At 48.9% G+C, this 19365-nt stretch overlaps 1 protein-coding gene across 1 annotated transcript; it reads left to right on the top strand.

Moving 5' to 3' along the window:
* The first annotated feature begins 237 nt into the window (after positions 1 to 237).
* On the top strand, positions 238 to 18178 carry LOC122363969 (NADH-cytochrome b5 reductase-like). Its single transcript, XM_043333857.1, has 3 exons — positions 238 to 919; positions 16215 to 16411; positions 16649 to 18178. Exons 2-3 carry the CDS (start codon positions 16288 to 16290, stop codon positions 17539 to 17541), a joined length of 1017 nt encoding a protein of 338 aa, XP_043189792.1. The 5' UTR covers positions 238 to 919; positions 16215 to 16287; the 3' UTR covers positions 17542 to 18178.
* Positions 18179 to 19365: the final 1187 nt, after the last annotated feature.

Below are 19365 nucleotides of genomic sequence, written 5' to 3'. Positions count from 1 at the left end.
CCATTTATTGAACAGCGAGAAAAGGTCACACTTCCGCGCTCATTGCTCTAAAAAATAAAACAAAGCGACAAAATACTTGTATTTGGCATGTGACATTTTACACCATTATTATTTTGTCTCGAGGCATGTCAACTTGACTGGCTACCGAATGATCAATTAAAATCCAATGGGCTTGAGGCCAAACAATTAAAGTACATATTAAACGTATTCACGTGATTGCAATAAGAGTGTAAAAGTAAAACGTCTGGCAGGTTAAACAGGGTTAACAAAACAAAAAAACATTTGTGTTAAATTATCTTTATAAACATGAGCAATTTATTCTAATAACATAATTTTTCTTTTACCTAATACCTTCTATGGGAAACTTTTCCGACAAATTTCAAACCAAAACTAAATTTACCATTTCTGATGACTGGCGGTATCTTGTTTTTCACTAGTTAAAACCGTGTGCATTTCAAAGGGCAGCATTAAATGCATTAGACGAAGAACTATGCAATTACCTGTCCATCTACCTTTCTTTTCTATTACCGGTAAAGCGTAACAAAATATCAGACAAACTTTTTCACTCATGATCGTTTCGCATTTGGAAACCAGTCCAGCCTGCAGTGAGCCTGAACCAGTGACCCGCCCGAGGCCGGGTCACACCTCCTGCACGTCAGCCTGCAGTGAGCCTCAACCAGTGAACCGTCCGTCAGCCTGCAGTGAGCCTGAACCAGTGACCCGTCCGTCAGCCTGCAGTGAGCCTGAACCAGTGACCCGCCCGAGGCCGGGTCACACCTTCTGCACGTCAGCCTGCAGTGAGCCTGAACCAGTGACCCGTCCGTCAGCCTGCAGTGAGCCTGAACCAGTGACCCGGTCCGAGGCCGGGTCACACCTTCTGCACGTCAGCCGGGCGGCCGGATGTCGCCCCCCACTCGCGGTAAGTCATGTCGGGTGGTAGTTTACAGCTTGTCTGTTTTGGTGAGAGTAAACTGTTTGCGCCTGAAAAGGCCATTGCAGAGCTATGGAATAATGAGTTAGGTTGGAGCCACTGCGGTGCACCGTCTGGAGCCACTGGGCTGTGCGGACCACCGACGGTGCACCGCAGCGGCAGAGGCAGTTCCGGCCGCAGTTCGTATAGCCTTCCTGAATACTGAGTCGAAAAGTCTGCCATATTGGAAAGAAACAAGCTCGTTCTCGCAATATCTACGACGAATGATTATCGCAGTTCACACTTGCCCGTAAGGTCTGCCGGTGACGGGCCCGACACCGTCAAAACGGCCGAAACCGACGGAGCGACGGCCGTCAGGTCGACGGGCATGTGTGAACCGGCAGCGTTTGACGGCCGGCAACAGCTGACTGCGCCGGCGCCGGACCTGACGGCCGTCGCTTTGGAAAGTTCAGCAATGTTCAACTTTTGACGGTGACGGGCCCGTCGGTTTGAATGTCTGCGTGTTGGAGGAAGAGGAAAATGAACGTTATCATGCAGCATGGAGCTTAAATGCATTTCTAAGATAATTTATATCATTTTCTATCCATTTGTTGAGATGAAAATGTTTATTACGGCACGATATCCTGAGATTCGCTCCCTGATTTAAGTCAGCGAACAGATATGTCTTTCATTAAAATAAAATTGCAGCATTATTTGACATAAAAATGTAAAAGCGTGTTTTTTTTTGGTTCCGTAATTCAAAGAATATCTTTAACTTCTCGGCCTCTACCATCCCCCATCCCCTTCCCCCATCTGCGTCCATCTCGAAAATGGTGCGCCATTTCTGTCACAACATATGGCAGCCAATGGGAGCTACCAAATCTCAACTTTCGTTTGACGGGCTGCAGGCCGTCAGGTCGACGGTGACGGGCCCGACACCGACAGACTGACGGTCATGTGTGAACTGCGTTTAAATGGGCCGTTTTGGGCACTAGCGAGTAGCGGGCGCGGGTTCCACCGCCGAAGAGGCCCTACGACAGGCCCTGGCCCCTGCAGTAGGCCCTACAAACCCTACATCCGTGGGAGGCCTCACAGCAGGTCCCATAATAGGCCTTACAGGCGAGGGAGGTCCTACAGCAGGCCCTACAGCAGGACCCGCTGCCCTGGGTGGCCCTCCAGCAGGTGGGCCCACTGCCGCGGCAGGTCCCACACTAGCACCGCCACAGAGGACGACGGTGGCGCCCTCACAGTGGACTCGAGTTGACACTGCGAGTTGACTCGAGTCGACACTGCGGCCCCGGGAGACGAGGAGCTGGTGCTTACACGGCTCCTGAGGGAGGAGCCGACCCGGCGCCGTCAGGAGCTGAGTCAGTGTCGTCAGGAGCTGAGTCAGTGTCGTCAGGAGCCGAGCCGGCCGCTAGTAGCTGCTGAGCGTGGGTGTCAAGAGCTGAGATGACTATAACACGCACCTGAAGTTATGCTGCACCGCACATTTCCAAGCCTATGTTATACCACTGCCGCTAGATGTCATCACTGTTTGCGCCTGAAGCTATGCTGTACCGCACATCTCCAAGCCTATGTTATACCGCTGCCGCTAGATGTCATCACTGTTTGCGCCTGAAGTTATGCTGTACCGCACATCTCCAAGCCTATGTTATACCGCTGCCGCTAGATGTCACGACTGTTTGCGCCTGAAGTTATGCTGTACCGCACATCTTCAAGTCTGTGTTCCGCTGCCGCTAGATGTCACGACTGTTTGCGCCTGAAGTTATGCTGCACCGCACATCTCCAAGCCTATGTTATACCGCTGCCGCTAGATGTCATCACTGTTTGCGCCTGAAGTTATGCTGTACCGCGAATCTCCAAGCCTAGTTATACCGTGCCCTGGTTATACCATTGCCGTTCGATGTCACTACGGTTTGCGCCTGAAGTTATGCTGTACCGCAGATTTCTAGACCATGTTGTAGGTAGGGTGAAGTCGTATAAGAGTACGCACTTAGTGGATTTCTTGCTCTCATTTGTTTAATATTTGAAGGAAAGAAATCGCAAATAGGGAATATTAAAGTTCATTGAATTAGCCATCAACCCATGGGGCAACGATCCTTCAGCGTAAATGGAAGTGGTCTAAAACTGACATTTTCTGAACCGTTGCACTTGCGTACTCTTACCATATGGGGTGTGTAAGAGTACGCACGCCAGGCGGGTGGAGTACGCAAGCATATGAACACACACCTATGCAGCTTGCACTGTCCAAATGCTTAACTTCAAACTCAGAAGGCGTTTAAGTTAATTCTAGTATCCAAAAAGAAAAACATAAAATAAATCTTTCAAGTCTATAAATCAGGAAATAATCATGTCGTGTGTTTCTTAAAAAAAAATGCACGATCAAAAAGGAGAATAACTCGTATTTGGAAGAATTTCGGGTACGCATCTGCATCACAGTGCTCCATTGATGATATACCTACAAAACAAACGTCATTGAGCGAAAGATTAATAATTCTATATTTCTGTATATTCGATTTAATGTATAATTCTGCGTACTCTTACCCTCCTGAACAGTGCGTCCTCTTACCGTACATGCAATTCGCGCACAAAACAACCCCGAAACGTTGTGCAAAACTTCGCAAACAGAATATTGCACTGTAGGTACAGTATTTCCCCAGATAACCTCACAAGTTTCCCACAACAATCACGGAAATGTACCTTATCTCAACTGCCAAGTATCAAAATTATTGTACCATATCATAATAATATCATAACGCTCGAAAATAATATTCATCGCCTTAAACTCAACAGCGTCGCCGCTCAACGCCCACGTTCCGTTGGTGACATGCACGCTAGGGTGTGTCGATAGTCGCAGATTCGCGTTAGACAAAGATATAAACTGGCGCGAGCATGCCAAAACACTAGCCCTGCAGTTGGTTTTGCGTAAAAATGCGATTTGACGAGGCTCGGGCAGGTCGAAGTTACAGCGAAAAAGTCGCAGTCGACGGTGCTGCCACCTACATTGCCAATAACGGGCACTATCATATCGTTATAATTGGGGTAGTTTCAAATGAGAAATGACTTCTATTTTTGTTCAAACTGCTTAAGAAGAAATAAAGCTTTTCGGAAACATACATTTTTCCCAAATATTGCGTTCCATTTTTTCCTGTTGAGTTGTTAGGAAAGTGGTAAATTTCAAGGTTGACGGCTAAAAAACGAAACAGGAGGAACAGAGCAGGAATCACCAAGACGTGTGCCGCGCCGATGCTGTAGCCTGTAGATAAGGGGTGAGCAACAGAACCAGCATACCTAACGATTTTGATTACTGACAGATATTTTTCTCTAAATGGAAGACTATTATTAACTCAGGCAAGCCTTCTAATATAGGTATCGACAGGGACAGGGTTGCGGTAAAAGGTACAATCGACATGGCACATTACAATTATTCTGAGTCGGGTAACAACACTCTTCAGATACCTACCATCAACAACCTCACTATCTCCTATATGGGAGCTATATCATCTGATTCCAGCGCCCTGAAAACAAACAGGTTATTACCAAAAATCTCTATATTTGCGCCTACCGACATACGCTGAATGACGCTATCAATACCCGACATTTGTAAAAGGTGATTCGCCACACAGCCCGCCGGCGTCTGAGGGGTTGAATCAGTGAGCCAGATTGCCAGCGACTCACCGCTGAACTACCGGGCATAACAAAACGGACGATGCGACATAACTCAGAGATCATCACAGACGCAACGAAAAATGTAACCGAAGGCCATCTGAGCTGTTGTTGTTGTTGTTGTTGTGTGTTCCCTCCAGCCGCGTCACCGCGGTGTAGCCGTGCGGCTCTGGAGGTCCCTCACGGCGGCCGCCAGGGCCGCCACCTCTCCGTCGTCGCGGACGTCTTCGGGTTCGGGAAAATCGTCCCGTACCTCCGGAGACGCCAGCCCATGAGGGCCGGGCACCGGAAGAAGAAGTGCCGGGGCGTGTCGGCCTCCTCCCGGCACACGGTGCACCGGCCCGCCGCACAGTCGGTGTCAGGGCACTGGCGGCAATCATCGGAAGGGTTCCGTCCAATCCGGTGAAGGTATTGGCGGGATCCTGACCAGTGGCTCGCGCGGAGCTGGTGGACGTCGACGGCCGACGATCTGTCCCCCGTCGCGGCCGGCGGCGGCAGCCGGTTCTCCATCAGGGTCCGGTACCAGCCCTCCGGCCAGGCGGCGATGGTGCGGTCGCGGGCCAGTCTGGCGGCCGCGCGGTGGGCGGTAGCGACGTCCACCGGGACCGCCGCCTGGGGGAGCGCGGCCGCCTCCTTGGCGATCTGGTCGGCGCGCTCGTTTCCGTCGACGCCGCAATGGGACAGCACCCACTGTAGGTGGATCCGGCGGGACGGACCGGCCAAGGCCGCTAGTTCGGTCCAGATGGCGGCTCCTAGCAGGGTCTTCTGGGACGCCGGGCCCTCTCTCAGCGTCGCGAGGGCCGACTGCGAATCCGAGCAGATGGTGATCGGCGCGCTCGGCTGGTGCGGGTGGTCGCGCAGGTGGTTCAGGGCCGCGCGGAGTGTGACCATCTCCGCCCTGAAGCTCGAGCAGAGTTGACCGGCCGGGACGCGTAGCTCGTCGGTTGCACCGTCCGGCCACTCCACAAAGGCTCCTGCTCCTCCGCTGCGGACTCCCGCATCCGCCGACCCATCCGTCCAAACCCAGATGGCTTGCTGGTGGAGGGACGCTAGGTGTCTCTGCGCCGCCTGGTGCAGTTCGTCAGGTGGGGCGTCCCGCCGCAGCGCTCCGATGTCCAGGGAGAATGCGACGTGTGGGCAGGCGGCCGCCTCCCACGGCGGCGCGCGGGCGGGCAACAGGGGCTCGATCGGCAGCACGATCCCAGCAGCCCGCCAGGTGTCGTGCCCCACCCCGCCCCATCTGAGCTCGTGCGTAACCCTCGTTCAGATACGTAATATCGCTATCTGCCACCTCTCGGTTCCCTTGTCAAGCCGAACTCATAGGCGGCGGAACGGGGAGGGCACCGCGGCACCGTGCCCCCTTTGATTTTGGCATTTTAACATTAGCCCTATGGGCATTGCATGGAATGAATGGGACCAAAAGTCGGCAGTGCCCCCCTTAATTGAAGGTATTCCGCCGCTACTGGCCGAACTGATGACACGCAATGGCCAGTCAGTCACAGCTCAGCTTCCTGCGGAACAGGAAGACACATTCAGTGAGAGTCGGTGGTCATTGACTGTGTCAATATTATTGACATGGTGACTAAAGAACGGTTATATTGCGCCAATAGTGTTGCCAGTAGCAGCACCACCAATCTTTTGAACTAAAATCAATTGACATCGGTAAAAAGAAACCCTCTAGCTTTTTTTCAAGAAATACGTGAAATAGAGGGGATTAGAAAAACCGAAAACCCAAATATTAGCACTAGATAACATAGATCTTAAATTTTGGCCAACATTTTTAAAGCATACATCAGAGGAGCTCTTGGCGGCTTACCGTCGCGTCTGTGATGATCTCTGAGTCATGTCGCATCGTCCGTTTTGTTACGCCCGGTAGTTCAGCGGTGAGTCGCTGGCAATCTGGCTCACTGATTCAACCCCTCCGACGCCGGCGGGCTGTGTGGCGAATCACCTTTTACAAATGTCGGTTATTGATAGCGTCATTCAGCATATGTCGGTAGGCGCTAAACAGAGATTTTTGATGATAACCTGTTTGTTTTCAGGGCGCTGGAATCAGATGAAATAGCTCCCATATAGGAGATAGTGAGGTTGTTGATGGTAGGTATCTGAAGAGTGTTGTTTCCCAACTCAGAATAATTGTAATGTGCCATCGATTGTACCTTTTACCGCAACCCTGTCGATACCTATATTAAAAGGCTTGCCTGAGTTACTAATAGTCTTTCATTTAGAGAAAAATATCTATCAGTAATCAAAATCGTTATGTATGCTGGTTCTGTTGCTCACCCTTTATCTACAGGCTACAGCATCGGCGCGGCGCACGTCTTGGTGATTCCTGCTCTGTTCCTCCTGTTTCGTTTTTTAGCCGTCAACCTTGAAATTTACCACTTTCCTAACAACTCAACAGGAAAAAATGGAACGCGATATTTGGGAAAAAATGTATGTTTCCGAATTGTTTTATTTTTTCTTAAGCAGTTTGAACAAAAATAGAAGTCATTTCTCATTTGAAACTACCCCAATTATAACGATATGATAGTGCCCGTTATTGGCAATGTAGGTGGCAGCACCGTCGACTGCGACTTTTTCGCTGTAACTTCGACCTGCCCGAGCCTCGTCAAATCGCATTTTTACGCAAAACCAACTGCAGGGCTAGTGTTTTGGCATGCTCCCGCCACTTTATATCTTTGTCTAACGCGAATCTGTGAGAAAAATCCCTCTGTCGACACACCCTAAATTGCACGCACTGGCGGCTTCATGTCACTTCATGAACTCGACAAACCCGCGTTGCTAAGCAACCGAAACAGCTGATGCGTACTCTTATCGCCCGCGTACTCTTACCCGCCCTTACCCTACATACTGTTACCGCTAGGCGTTACTACAGTTTTAGCGCCTGGAGGTATACTTTACCGCATGCCATGAAAACGATGTAAACAAGCTAACCATATGTTGAAAAGAAATAATTGTCTTAACCCTCGCCCGTATAGGGGGGGGGGTCGAACGGACCCCCCCCATGGTTTTTCGCGAATAACTCGCGTAAAAAGCGGCCGATCGCGACGAAACTTTCAGTACCCTCGCGTTCATCAATTTTACACCTACCCTGAAAATTCCATGACCCTGACCCAAATTACCTTTGACCTGTGACCTACTTTTCGAGACCATGTTTGGCCGGAATCGCGATTCGGCGTATGTCGGCTCGCATTAGCCGCGCGTTTGCAGTCTTTTCGTGGTTTCAAGCGTTCAAACATGTGATATGATGTTGCCCCCATGCATTAGGGTGGGTGTCAAGGTCACCTGAAGGTCAGGTCAGGTCATTGACCTTTGATGACCTCGGTTCACTTTTTCGAGTTTAACATGTTTCTAGGCCAGTTTTTGGAGATGAATTCGAATTTAGCAACCATATGAACATTTACGAAGTAGTTTTGGTGCCTTCGTAACATGTTACGAAGCTGTCAGAGGCGGTTGCCACCTACTACGAATACCTGACCTGACCCGACCCGGCCTAAATGCATGAAGACATCATCTGTGATCAAAACTAACTTGATATTCGTGATCAGCACCCCGAAAAACCCCATAGCAGCCACACTTTACGACGTTCTAACAGGTCCCGATTTTCCCGCCTTTGGGGTCATTGACCTGACCTGCAAGGTCAACCAATGACCTAGGACCTTAAAATTGGGTATCATCGGCTTCCTCTCGTCACGGGCAACACGCTCGTTTTTTCCGCGAAGCTCTAGCTTGATCAGGGGCGAAACGGCAAGGGGGGGTCCAACGGACCCCCCCCCCTTATACGTTCGCGGCTGGAAAAACACCAATACGGGCGAGGGTTAAATTGCCTTAGGGGAATATTTGTTTCTGGTCCCTAAAAAGCTGTTTCTGGCACCTAATTGCTGATCAGCCCCACAATGCTTATTCGACCCTAATATCTGAATCTGGCACCTAATTGCTTCCACACAGTCTAAAGTTGCCAGATCGTCTAGTTGAACTCCGTATTTGCTGTTTGCTGATTCAGCACCAAAACCAAAACATCCAGCACCTATTTTATTCCACGTTTGCCTACCTAATTCGCGTAATCTTCCTGATTTTATGTATCCTAACAACATGAACGTTGCATTCGGTGATGTCAAGTGCCATTTTCGCCAGTGGAGATAATGATTAATGCCATTTCTAGCCAAAAGAGAATTACTAGCCAGCTATGGTGCAGCATAGCAAGACGCTCCTATACCAGCCCGCTATGTAGAGACTAGATGTTCTTGCACCCTCAGCCATTGAAAAGTTTGGATCCGTCACTTCCAGCCAGGCTCTCAGGTCATAAACTGGAGTAAAGCAAAATGTCAACTCTGAACAGACATGCCACGCAACCAGCCCTCTTTTCAATATTAGGGGAAGCGGGGGGAGCACCGCCACCTTAAGCATTTCTGCTCACCGAGCTGATATGCGTAGTAAAAACGAAGCTCTTTTGCATTCATGTGAAAGTAGGAATGTTTTCCTACATGTTGGCATAGTTTCCAGCGCTCCATTATAAAATTTCGCTACTTTACAGACATCAAAAACAAGTCCTGCATTTTTCGTCCTCCAAAAAATGTGCGGGTAGCACCGCCACTGATGGCGATGTTATCCACAGATCGGCCTTACGGTGACAGCCACCCTTGGAAGCGTTACTGTATGTATGTATGTATGTATGTATGTATGTATTGACACCAAAAGCCTTCCACATACTGCTGTCTGAAATAGTAACTCAAACTCATACAAGACACACAAGAGTTGGTTGTTAGTTTGTCACAGATCAGACTGTTTGTCGCGGACAATATGCATACAAAGCATGACAAATTCACGTTTATTTCGAAACATCCAGTGAAGTCAAACGTGAGGTTAACCCGCGCACCGACGGCCGCCCCCCCCCCTGAGGTTTTTCGCGAATAGCGAGAAAACCGCGGCGCGTAGCGTCGCGAAATTTGGTATGACTATTCCCTCATTAATTTTACACATTGTGTGCAAGTTTGAACCTCCTACCTTTTAAGGTCAGGTCACCAGGTCACTTTGAATGACCCAACCTCGTCACTTTTTTGCAACTTTGTCACCGTGCCAGAGCTACAGTAGATGTCGGAGGCCTTTGAAAGTCGCAGGATATTATTAGGTCATTAGTAGCTACAATTTGTATATCTCGGAATTTTGATATCGGTGACCTAAGGTCAGGTCAATTTCGCGACCTCCCCATTATAAGTCAATGGGGGAAAAATCAACTCCCTGTTTTTACCACTAAAACGGGTCGGAATGGCCCCATATACCATACATGACTTCATATACGATCAACCTTCACTACCTTGAGGTCTGTTTTGCTGTTGGGCAGCTGTGAGGTCATGTGACGTCATCAAAGTTCACCAAAGGTTTTTGGCCAATAACTCCGTACAGGAACAAGATACAGACGCGTGGATGGTCTCATTGTGTTCAGCTCGTCAAGACGCATCGAATGATATACATGATGACCTCGAGGTCACGTGACCTGAGGTCAACCTTTGACCTTGACCTTTCGAGGTCAACATATATATCATTCGATGCGGATTGACGGAAGGATTACGATGATGCCCTTAGTTTGTTCCTATCTTGACTAATTCGAAAGTTATTCGAGAAAAACTCTCTCCATATCTAGCGCCGCCATTTTGAATTTTTCGACCCCTGTGACGTCATCTTTGACCTGACCTGAAAATGACCTTAGTAAAAATTGTAGATCTTGACCGTGCGTATCCGATGCCGTTTGCCGCTTGTCGCTATCTTGCTTCGTTCTCGAGATCTCAGGGGGGGGGCGGTCATCCGCCCCCCCCCCCCCCGTCGCGTCGGTGCGAAGTTGGCGCAGATCCCCGTCGGTGCGCGGGTTAAAAAACAGACGACGTTTGCGGCCTAACTAAAGCTCTTCTCCGAGCTGAGTGAATCATCATTGCGGCTTTATCCATTTTGCCACCCCTTGGGGTAGCACCGCCGAGCATGGCGGTGTTACCCCACTCACAGTCATGGACCGACAACGCCCCGACAGCAAAACAAGCCGGGATGCGATTCTTCTGTAATTCCTTTCTCAACAAAGAGCACTTCATGCCCTCAAATTTAACGTAACAATCAAGGCATTTTGACTTGAAATGACCACTTACTTGCTGCTCAAACATGCCAAATGATTACAACGATGGTTTGAAATTCACAAAATGGGCAATTGCGATCTCAAAATCAAATAAATCTTAGCGAAACCTACCTCACGCCAAGGGCGGCGCCACCGTGGGGGCAGTGGGGGCAGACTGCCCCCACTGGCAGGAGGCCGTGGGGGCAAGACTATGTTTTTGCCCCCACAAAATTTGGCTGATGTATGGGAACAGAAGACCCGTGCAACATTCATTATAGGTGGTTATAATAGTACGCCTGTTTTTGACGGTCCTCGTATCAAGTGCGTCAGCAGAACGTTCGTTCTCGGACCGTCTGTCGCATATCTCCTACTCCCACTCATTCTCCTACTCATTTTCATTCACCAAAAGGCTGCCCTCGAGCTTGATCTCGAGGAGGTTGAGAAGCATTATCAAAAGTCGGCCAGAGAAAAGATCACCCTCTTTTGGGAACCCTTAGACTGAGACTGAGCTCAGAGAGGTATGACAAAATGTGATAGATATGTATATCCCGGGTTATCTGGAATGATATGTGGGTCGCCCTAATGGAGCTTATTCTCGTACCTTTATCAATCGTATGTGAGAGAATCGCACATATATACATACGCACTACGGGGAAAAGGAGAAATAGGACCTGACTATAGTTTTGAGGAACACACCATTTTACATCTCAACGAACAACAAACGTTTTCACAGGTTTGTGTCTCGCAATCTAGTTTTATAGTTTTATTTCGGCCGGGCCCGGGGGTAATCCTTACCACCGCAGCCCGGGGTAGCCCTCCCCCCCCCCTGTTTAACTCCGTTAATAAGGCAGCTGCGGAAACAAAAATGGTACCAAACGAAAAGTATATATGTGAAGATTTTAAAGCACCTAAACATTTTGACCTAAGGTCAGTTTTCAAGGTCAGAATTCAAGGTCAAAGGCAAAAACCGGCATTTATGTAGTGGTCTCAAAGTACGTGTTCCAGAGGACGGCATGGTGCATAAAATCGGCTAAAAGGGGTGTTGAACAAAAGAAGAGAATCCGTGGATTCCGATGATGTGCATAACATTCAAATTCAAGGTCACGATCATGCTCAAAATTGACCACAAACTTTGCACTTTTTCTTATATCTTGTATACTAAATTGCGAGATGTTTTGATGTTTTCAAGCTTAGCGGACCCCTATTTGTGCTTTAGCTTACGATACAAGGCTGATACAAGGTCGAAGTCACAAGAGAGTATCCTTGCTAGAGGCTATTTCACTATTCAAGTCAGGCATAATAATTAAGAGATGTTTTGCCATACTGATGCTCTAAATGAATGCTTACAGCAAAATTGATGCCAGAGGTACAGAATCGTGATCAGCGGCTACGAAATCATCACAAATGACCTTCCATGTGTAAAAAATCAACCAAATGTCATTCGAGGTCACATGAGGTCAACATAAAACTTGACCTTTTCCAAACAATATATATGTCATTCGACGCGTCTCGAACAAGACTAATGCGAAGGTACCACTGCCGTAGCTCCAGAACCATTTTTGTTGAAGTTATTTGCGAAAAAAGAAACTTAAGCCCCAGCTCGGGGTCGTTGCCCTGACCTCCGACCTCAGGTCACCAAAGTCACTTAAGTTTTTTTTCTAAGTCAAATGCTACACAACCGTGCTCGTAATTTGTCTTTATCTCTAAAACTCAATTTTTGGCAGCTGGTTGAAGTTCACGTCTGTGACGCCGAAGTTTGCCGTGCAGGAGTCTAGAAAAATCGGCCCTGAGACATTATCAAGGAGGTAAGGTCCATTTTTTTTTTTGCTTCAAAAGATTTCAAATTAATGGGGGATAAGGTACAGCAAGTTTCGTCTTTCTATCCCTAAGCGTTCGTGAGGTATCGCAAATATTCACCAGGGGGAGGCGAAAAACGCCCCCCTTCCGGGCCCGCGAGGGTTAATGGTTAAACTCAATACGCCTATGCATGTGAAACCTGAAACCAAAATAATTTTGAATGACAACATCTAGGGACAAGGTGCTAATGTATTTTGCAGATCGGCGTTATCAGACAACAGTCGGGTCAGTCTCAAGCTTGCCCCCACTGGCGAAAATTCGTGGCGCCGCCACTGCCTCACGCGGCGTCCCGTTTCCGTTCGGACACCGAAATGGCGGGTGTTTACATTTACAATTCAGAGTTTTGCCGATAGAGAGGATGGCGGTGTTTCCCACATGGCGGTGCTACCCCCGCTTCCCCTATTAGCTTTCTGCAATCATCGTCTGACTCCATCTCGATCAAACGCAGCATCCGGTTTCTACAGGGGCGTTTGACTAACCGGCCACACAATAACCAAAAACAAAATCAAAGCTTCATGCACACATATGACATAAGTAAGAAACGGATGAAAAAGGCACAACCACGGCACAACTCTGCGCGGCAAACAACGGACAATGTCCCACGCAAGATCCCGCGTTTCTTCAGCGGCCTTGAACGGAATGAAAACATTACATTTCTTTTTTGGAGCTATTTGATGACGTCAAAAAATACAATACCCGTTTTAATAGTCAAAATCGAGACAATTACTCACAAAAATGTTTCCCTTTAAGCATTACAAATAAATACTTTTAAATATTTAAATGACATTGTTTTTTTCAAAAAATCAATATTATTTGCTTACTTAAACGTCATATACAATGCTGAGACGACTACGGGGCTGTCTTAGAGTGTAGCTGCACTGGCAACCTTTAGGCTAGACTCCTGGGGTCATTATACCAGAACAACATGATTCTACCAGCCAGTAGTTCATTTTTCTACTAGATTGGTGCTACGCTCAGCATTTAGGTGCCAGATTCAGAAAAAAGAGTAAGGCGTACCGATGAATAGGTGCCAGAAACAGCTAATTAAGGTCATTTTCCATGATTGGTGCTGGTATCCACCAAATAGGTGCTGAGGACCAATTTTGGGGCGAGTCAGCTTTTAGGTGCCAGAAATAGCTTTTCTGGAACGCAATTAAATGGCGTCCATTGCCTTATAGGGGAAGCGGGGGTAACACCGCCACTGTGGGAAACACGGAACACCGCCACCCCATCTGGCGGCGAAAGTATGAAATGTGAAGTGTAAAAATCCGTTATTTCCTATTAACCGCACGAAGGTAAGCGTCTTCTGATTTGTGTTCCGGTGTTTCGGTGTAATCGAAGCTCAATGTGGGCATTTAAAGAAAAATGCACATTATCTTATAAAAATTCGATGAGTTGGGAGCACTTTTGAATGTCTTTAACCCGCGCCCTGGTGGGGTCTGTTTATAACGCGACCTGGTGGGGGGGCTATTTTTTGCCCCCCCCCCCCCTCGTATCTCCGAAACTACTGGACGGATCCGAAAAATTCAAACGGCGTTCGAAAGGCCTGTCAAATTTGTCGAAGGAAACCAAATTTTATTGACCTCGAGGTCACCGATGACGTCACAGGTCAGGTCAAAGATGAAATGTTTCACCGTTCACGGGTCTTCTAGGGAATGCGCTATAACACCGAGGAAAACGCATTTTGTCGGGAATCAGCGATAGGGCGTCAGTTGCCTAGTAGATATGTTGCTGTTAGAGGTCACTGGTCATACCAGGTCAGGTCACAGGTCAGGTCACCAAAGGTCACCAAGGGTCACCACATGAACCCAACTTTACTAAGGTTATGCGATGCATGTTTTATGGCCAGTTTTTTCATTTCCAACTCAATGGTGTTGGTTATAAGACCATCAGGTACGGTTTAGGTCACTTTCTGGTGGAGGTCAGGTCAAGGTCAGGTCAAAAAAGGTCAAATTTCAAAGTTGATATTTTTGCATAAAATGGGTATTGATTCGATGCAGCTCGTCACGGGGAGTCTAATGGTGGTCTTTGTTTTGCGCTACGAGGTCTAGAATTGCTGAAAATCGAGTTTGAAAATTTGACGTCATCAATTTTGAACAGTTTTTTCACTATGACTTGGCCAAAAAAAGAGGTATCGATCTCAAATTTGTTATGTAGATAGAAGGCGGTAAGGACTATCACATATATTCCTGTTTTTTTGAAATTCAAAAAACTTTTTGGATTTTTTGGCTATTATATTCTAAAAATTTATTTTTTGATTTTTGGAGGTCAAAATCCAAAAAATTCAAAAATCCGAGATTACAGTTTTGTAGCCCTGTTCATTCTACAGCTTTTATGTCTGTATCATTTTTCTGTATTTGCAAAGCTATAGGCCTGACAGCTCTTCCCGCGAAACCCTTTTTTGGGTCGAAAACGGCAGAACATGACGTCACTCTGACGTCATTTCCGGCCAACCTATCATAGCCTTTGGAAAAATTTTTGGTCACAATGTGTAAAATTGATGTCCGGGAGGGTACTGAAAGTTTGGTGACGATCGGCGCAGTGGTTCTGGAGATATATCGAAAAGTCTGGAGGGGGGCAAAAAATAGCCCCCCCCACCAGGGCGCGGGTTAAGTAGAGACTCATTTTGATTTACTTGATTGCATCGAAAAATAACTGATCGGCTGTGTCCAGTAAGATAAGTTTGCTTGAACCGTGTAGTACCTACATTCTTACCGCTGGCGATTTTTGCTTGTGATCACTTATTGGGGAACACCGCCACCCCGTGGCGGTGTTACCCCAATTGAGGTTGCGGTGTTTCCTGTTTGTAGCGTGATAAGTGATGAAACTCCAAAGACACGCTTTATTTATGTTCGTAGATGTTGCTAAGTCGGGAATAAGCAGCTTATTTGATTTTTTACTTTATATTTTTCATGCATCCCGACCAAGCACTTGCCAGCTGTATAAAACTGGCAAACAGCTGATGAACCTATACCTATTTAGGTGTCCATTACCGATTATTTGCGAAAATTACCACTTACCGACAGGAAACTCATCGCACACGATCTCTGAACAATTAAAAGCTTTCGTAGGAATGGGTTGGGTTAACATCAACACCGGTGGCGGCCGGCGGGGTTACCCACACAATTTGTAGGCAGCAAATATGCAAGGTATTTTTAAAAGTCGTGATACATGAAAACCTTTTAGGAGCATGCAAAATAAGTACCTAAAACACGTGAGAAAACGTTTAAATATTGTAACGAAAACAATAACTACCAAGAGACTTCACACATGTTCTCTCATTTTGGCGAAAAGCTTAGGGGGGCGGTGTTACCCCCGCTTCCCCTACCTATCGCTTTTCCATAGCTCTTGCATCCCACTTTCCAAAATGTTTTGAGAGACAACCAATTCATATCATGACAATGAAATTTGAATTGCAACGGTGTATGAATATCGACCCTGTGGCCTGTGGCGTTTTTAGTGGGCAGGTACTCGATTTTTTTTTTGTTCCTGCAGACGTCACAAAAGTGCTCAGAGTTATTGAAAACATTCGTGAAGGAGAACGTTACCCCCCTTCCCCGGCCAGCGCGGTTCGAGCCGAATTGTTACATTCAGCTGACTCACGTATTGCCGTACCGGGCTGACGCCGCTGTTCGGAGTGACGGAGTTGGTCTGACAGCTGCTCCCATTATTCAGCAGATGGGTGTGTGCACGGACCGCGCTGCTCGTCTGACGGCGCCCGTTAGCCGTCGGCCCCCCGCTGAGCGCAATGACAGCTCGCCGGGCCCCGCCGCCGCCCACTCCGGCGCTGCTCGTCGTGGCCGGTCTGACGGCGCTGACCGTGACGTCATCGGGGTGCTCGGGAGTGGCTGAGGCGCCTGTCGGAGTCTCAGGTCAGTGGGAAGACACTCCGGAGTCTCAGGTGAGTGGGGAGACACTCTGGTGTCTCAGGTCAGTGGGAACTGGGAAGACACTCCGGAGGAATCATTCGTTTTATGACATTCAATTATCACCACTGACCGTGTAGAAAGTAAAAAGTATGTCAAGATCATTGAACAGCAACACAGTCGATCACCACAACATCGTTGTTAGTTTCTCTAAGCGATGATGGCTGTACTTTTCTGTCCCAGGTGAGGCGTTCGCCGACGATCGGAGTTCGTTTTCCAGTGGCTCGGCTGGCGGCTGGTGCCGGCGGGGTCCGGCCGCCCTCTGCGCCGCCCAGCCCTGGGGGGAGTCCGCCGCCGCCGCCGGGGCCCGGAACGGCTCCGGGCCCGGCGGCGGCACGCACACCGCGCTGCTGCCCCACTGTTTCACGGCGCTGCCGCTGGTGGCCGTGACGGCCGTGTCCGACTCGGCGGCCGTCTATCGGTTCAAACTGCCGGCCGGCGCCGCGCTGAGACACCCGCTCGGCTCCCACCTGCTGCTGAGGGCCGCCGACGCCGACGGACGCGCCGTCACGCGCGCCTACGGGCCCGTCTCGGACCCGCAGGCCGTCGGCTACTTCGAGGTGTATATCCGTCTGTACCCGTCCGGCGCCATGTCGAGGTGTGTGCGCCGCTGGCGGGTGGGCCAGACGGCGCTCTGGAGCGGGCCGTTCGGCGAGTACCGGCCGCGGCCGACCGACCGGCGACTGGTGCTGCTCGCCGCCGGCACCGGTGTGGCGCCGCTGGTCGGCCTGATGGCGGAGGCGGTGGCGCGGCCGGCCGCGCCGCGGCTGTCGCTGCTGCTGTCCGTCCGCCGGCTGCAGGAGGTGTTCCCGCGCCGCCGGCTGGCCCGCTGGGCGCGCTCCGGCCGCATCACCTACGAGCTGTTCGTGACCGGGCCGGAGGCGGACGGCGAGCGGCCGTGGCCCGGCGAGACGGTCACCCGCCGGCGGATCCAGCGGCGTGACGTGCTGGCCGCCGCCCAGCAGCCCGGCACCGGCACCAGGTACCTGGTCTGCGGCCCTCAGGGCCTGGTGGAGGCCGTGCGGACCTTCCTCCGGCAGGCCGGAGTCAGCGACCGCGACATCGTCATATTTTGATTTTTGATATGCTTCTTTTGTTGCACTTTTGTGCTGGAGTTAAACACTTTTTATTTCGGGTTTATGTACTTACTTGAACCTTTAGTAGAACAGCTGAGCGACCTTTGCTGCAATAATACCTTGCACATTAGGGAATGTGTAAAGACTGTTTCTTGGCGTCATGAGAGTGTCATGTCAGACAATATTCTAGCAGTCTAGCATGTTTTGTTTCAGTCAATATCGGTGCAGCATCTTTTGACTATAAAACAGCCTCGGTATTTGACTTTTATCAGCATTTTCGTAATGTCCTTTTTGTTTATGATGCCGCTGTTGCATAGGGCAACAATTTAGGTAACATAGTTATCGGCTTGTGCCGGTGCCCGTGACCCGTAATTTATTCTGAAGTAGATATTCCGATGTCACTAATATCAGTCTTTCAGTACCTAACTTTCCCATATGGGTACTTACAATGATGGGTAGATGGGTACTTACAACACATGCTGAGTAAAACAGATATCATATTTTTGAGACTGTGGTAGGTCGACTGTTAGCCCTGTTTTCGCCCTCATTTACCGCTTCGCTCGTGCGTACTCGTTCTCGATCAATCAGTTCGTCACACGGAGGACCAAATAAAGATATAGTTCATCTACGCATCAAAGTCTGTTTTGATTTCTAGATTGATGCGCAAACGGTTAAAATGAGCAAAATACAGCTGACACAAATGCAGCGCACTTTGTCGCTCTCGTCAGGCTGCGTCGGTCACGTCGTCACCGGCGAGGTCTCGCACCGGATGGGTCGCGTCCAAGACTTCCCCCGTCCCGTCTCAGCCCCTATGACACACAACACGTGGACATGAGAACCAGGACAGGGGCCAGTTGACACTTGTGGGCCGGCCGTCTTCGCTCGCTAATATCGACCGTAAATTTGCAAAAAAAAAGACGTTGCATTCTGCCGTTTAAACATGTGCCAGGTTGTGGTTCATTTGGATCATATCGATCCGAAAAGTGGCAAGTTTTCACGCCCCCTCTAACTCACCTTCTTGGCCACGTAACGACACGCAGAAAGGAGAGCTCGAAAGAGCATTGAAAAATACGAAGAAAGTATCCTGTATTTTACCTTTCTGGTCAGTTCCAAGCATGGGGTTCCCGAATGTCACCATTGGCCAAATTTTCTTGATTTTGACATTCTTTAACCATCGCATTTGTGCGGCGTTTGCCAGCTTCTAATGTGTAGGGGGGGGGGGGTCGGTTGGACCCCCCCTTGCCGTTTGGTCCCTGATCGAGGCTTCGCGGAAAAAACGAGCGTGTTGCCCGTGACGAGAGCAAGCCGATGTCACCCAATTTTAAGGTCCTAGGTCATTGGTTGACCTTGCAGGTCAGGTCAATGACCCAAAGTCGGGAAAATCGGGACCTGTTAGAGAGTCGTAAAGTGTGGCTGCTAAGGGGTTTTTCAGGGTGCTGTTCACGAATATCGTGTTAGTCTTGATCACAGATGAAATCTATAAGCATTTAGACCAGGTCGGGTCAGGTCAGGTCAGGTCAACCAGTAAGGGTTTTGCCGGGTATTCGTAGTAGGTATCAACCGTCTCTGACAGCTTCGTAACATGTTATGAAGTCACCAAAACTACTTCGTAAATGTTCAAATGGTTGCTAAATTCGAATTCAGCTCCAAAAACTAGCCTAGAAACATGTAAAACTCGAAAATGTGAGTCGAGGTCACCAAAGGTCATCAAAGGTCAATGACCTGACCTGACCTTCAAGTGACCTTGACACCTACCCTTATGCATGGGAGCAACAGCAAATCACATGTTTGAACGTTTGAAACCATGAAAAGCTTGCAAACGCG

Source organism: Amphibalanus amphitrite, unplaced genomic scaffold, assembly GCF_019059575.1.
Source record: "Amphibalanus amphitrite isolate SeventyFive unplaced genomic scaffold, NRLGWU_Aamphi_draft 000649F_arrow, whole genome shotgun sequence".
Classification (NCBI taxonomy): domain Eukaryota; kingdom Metazoa; phylum Arthropoda; class Thecostraca; order Balanomorpha; family Balanidae; genus Amphibalanus; species Amphibalanus amphitrite.
The sequence above is the reverse complement of the archived record's forward strand: the minus strand, read 5'-3'. Positions and strand labels throughout refer to the sequence as shown.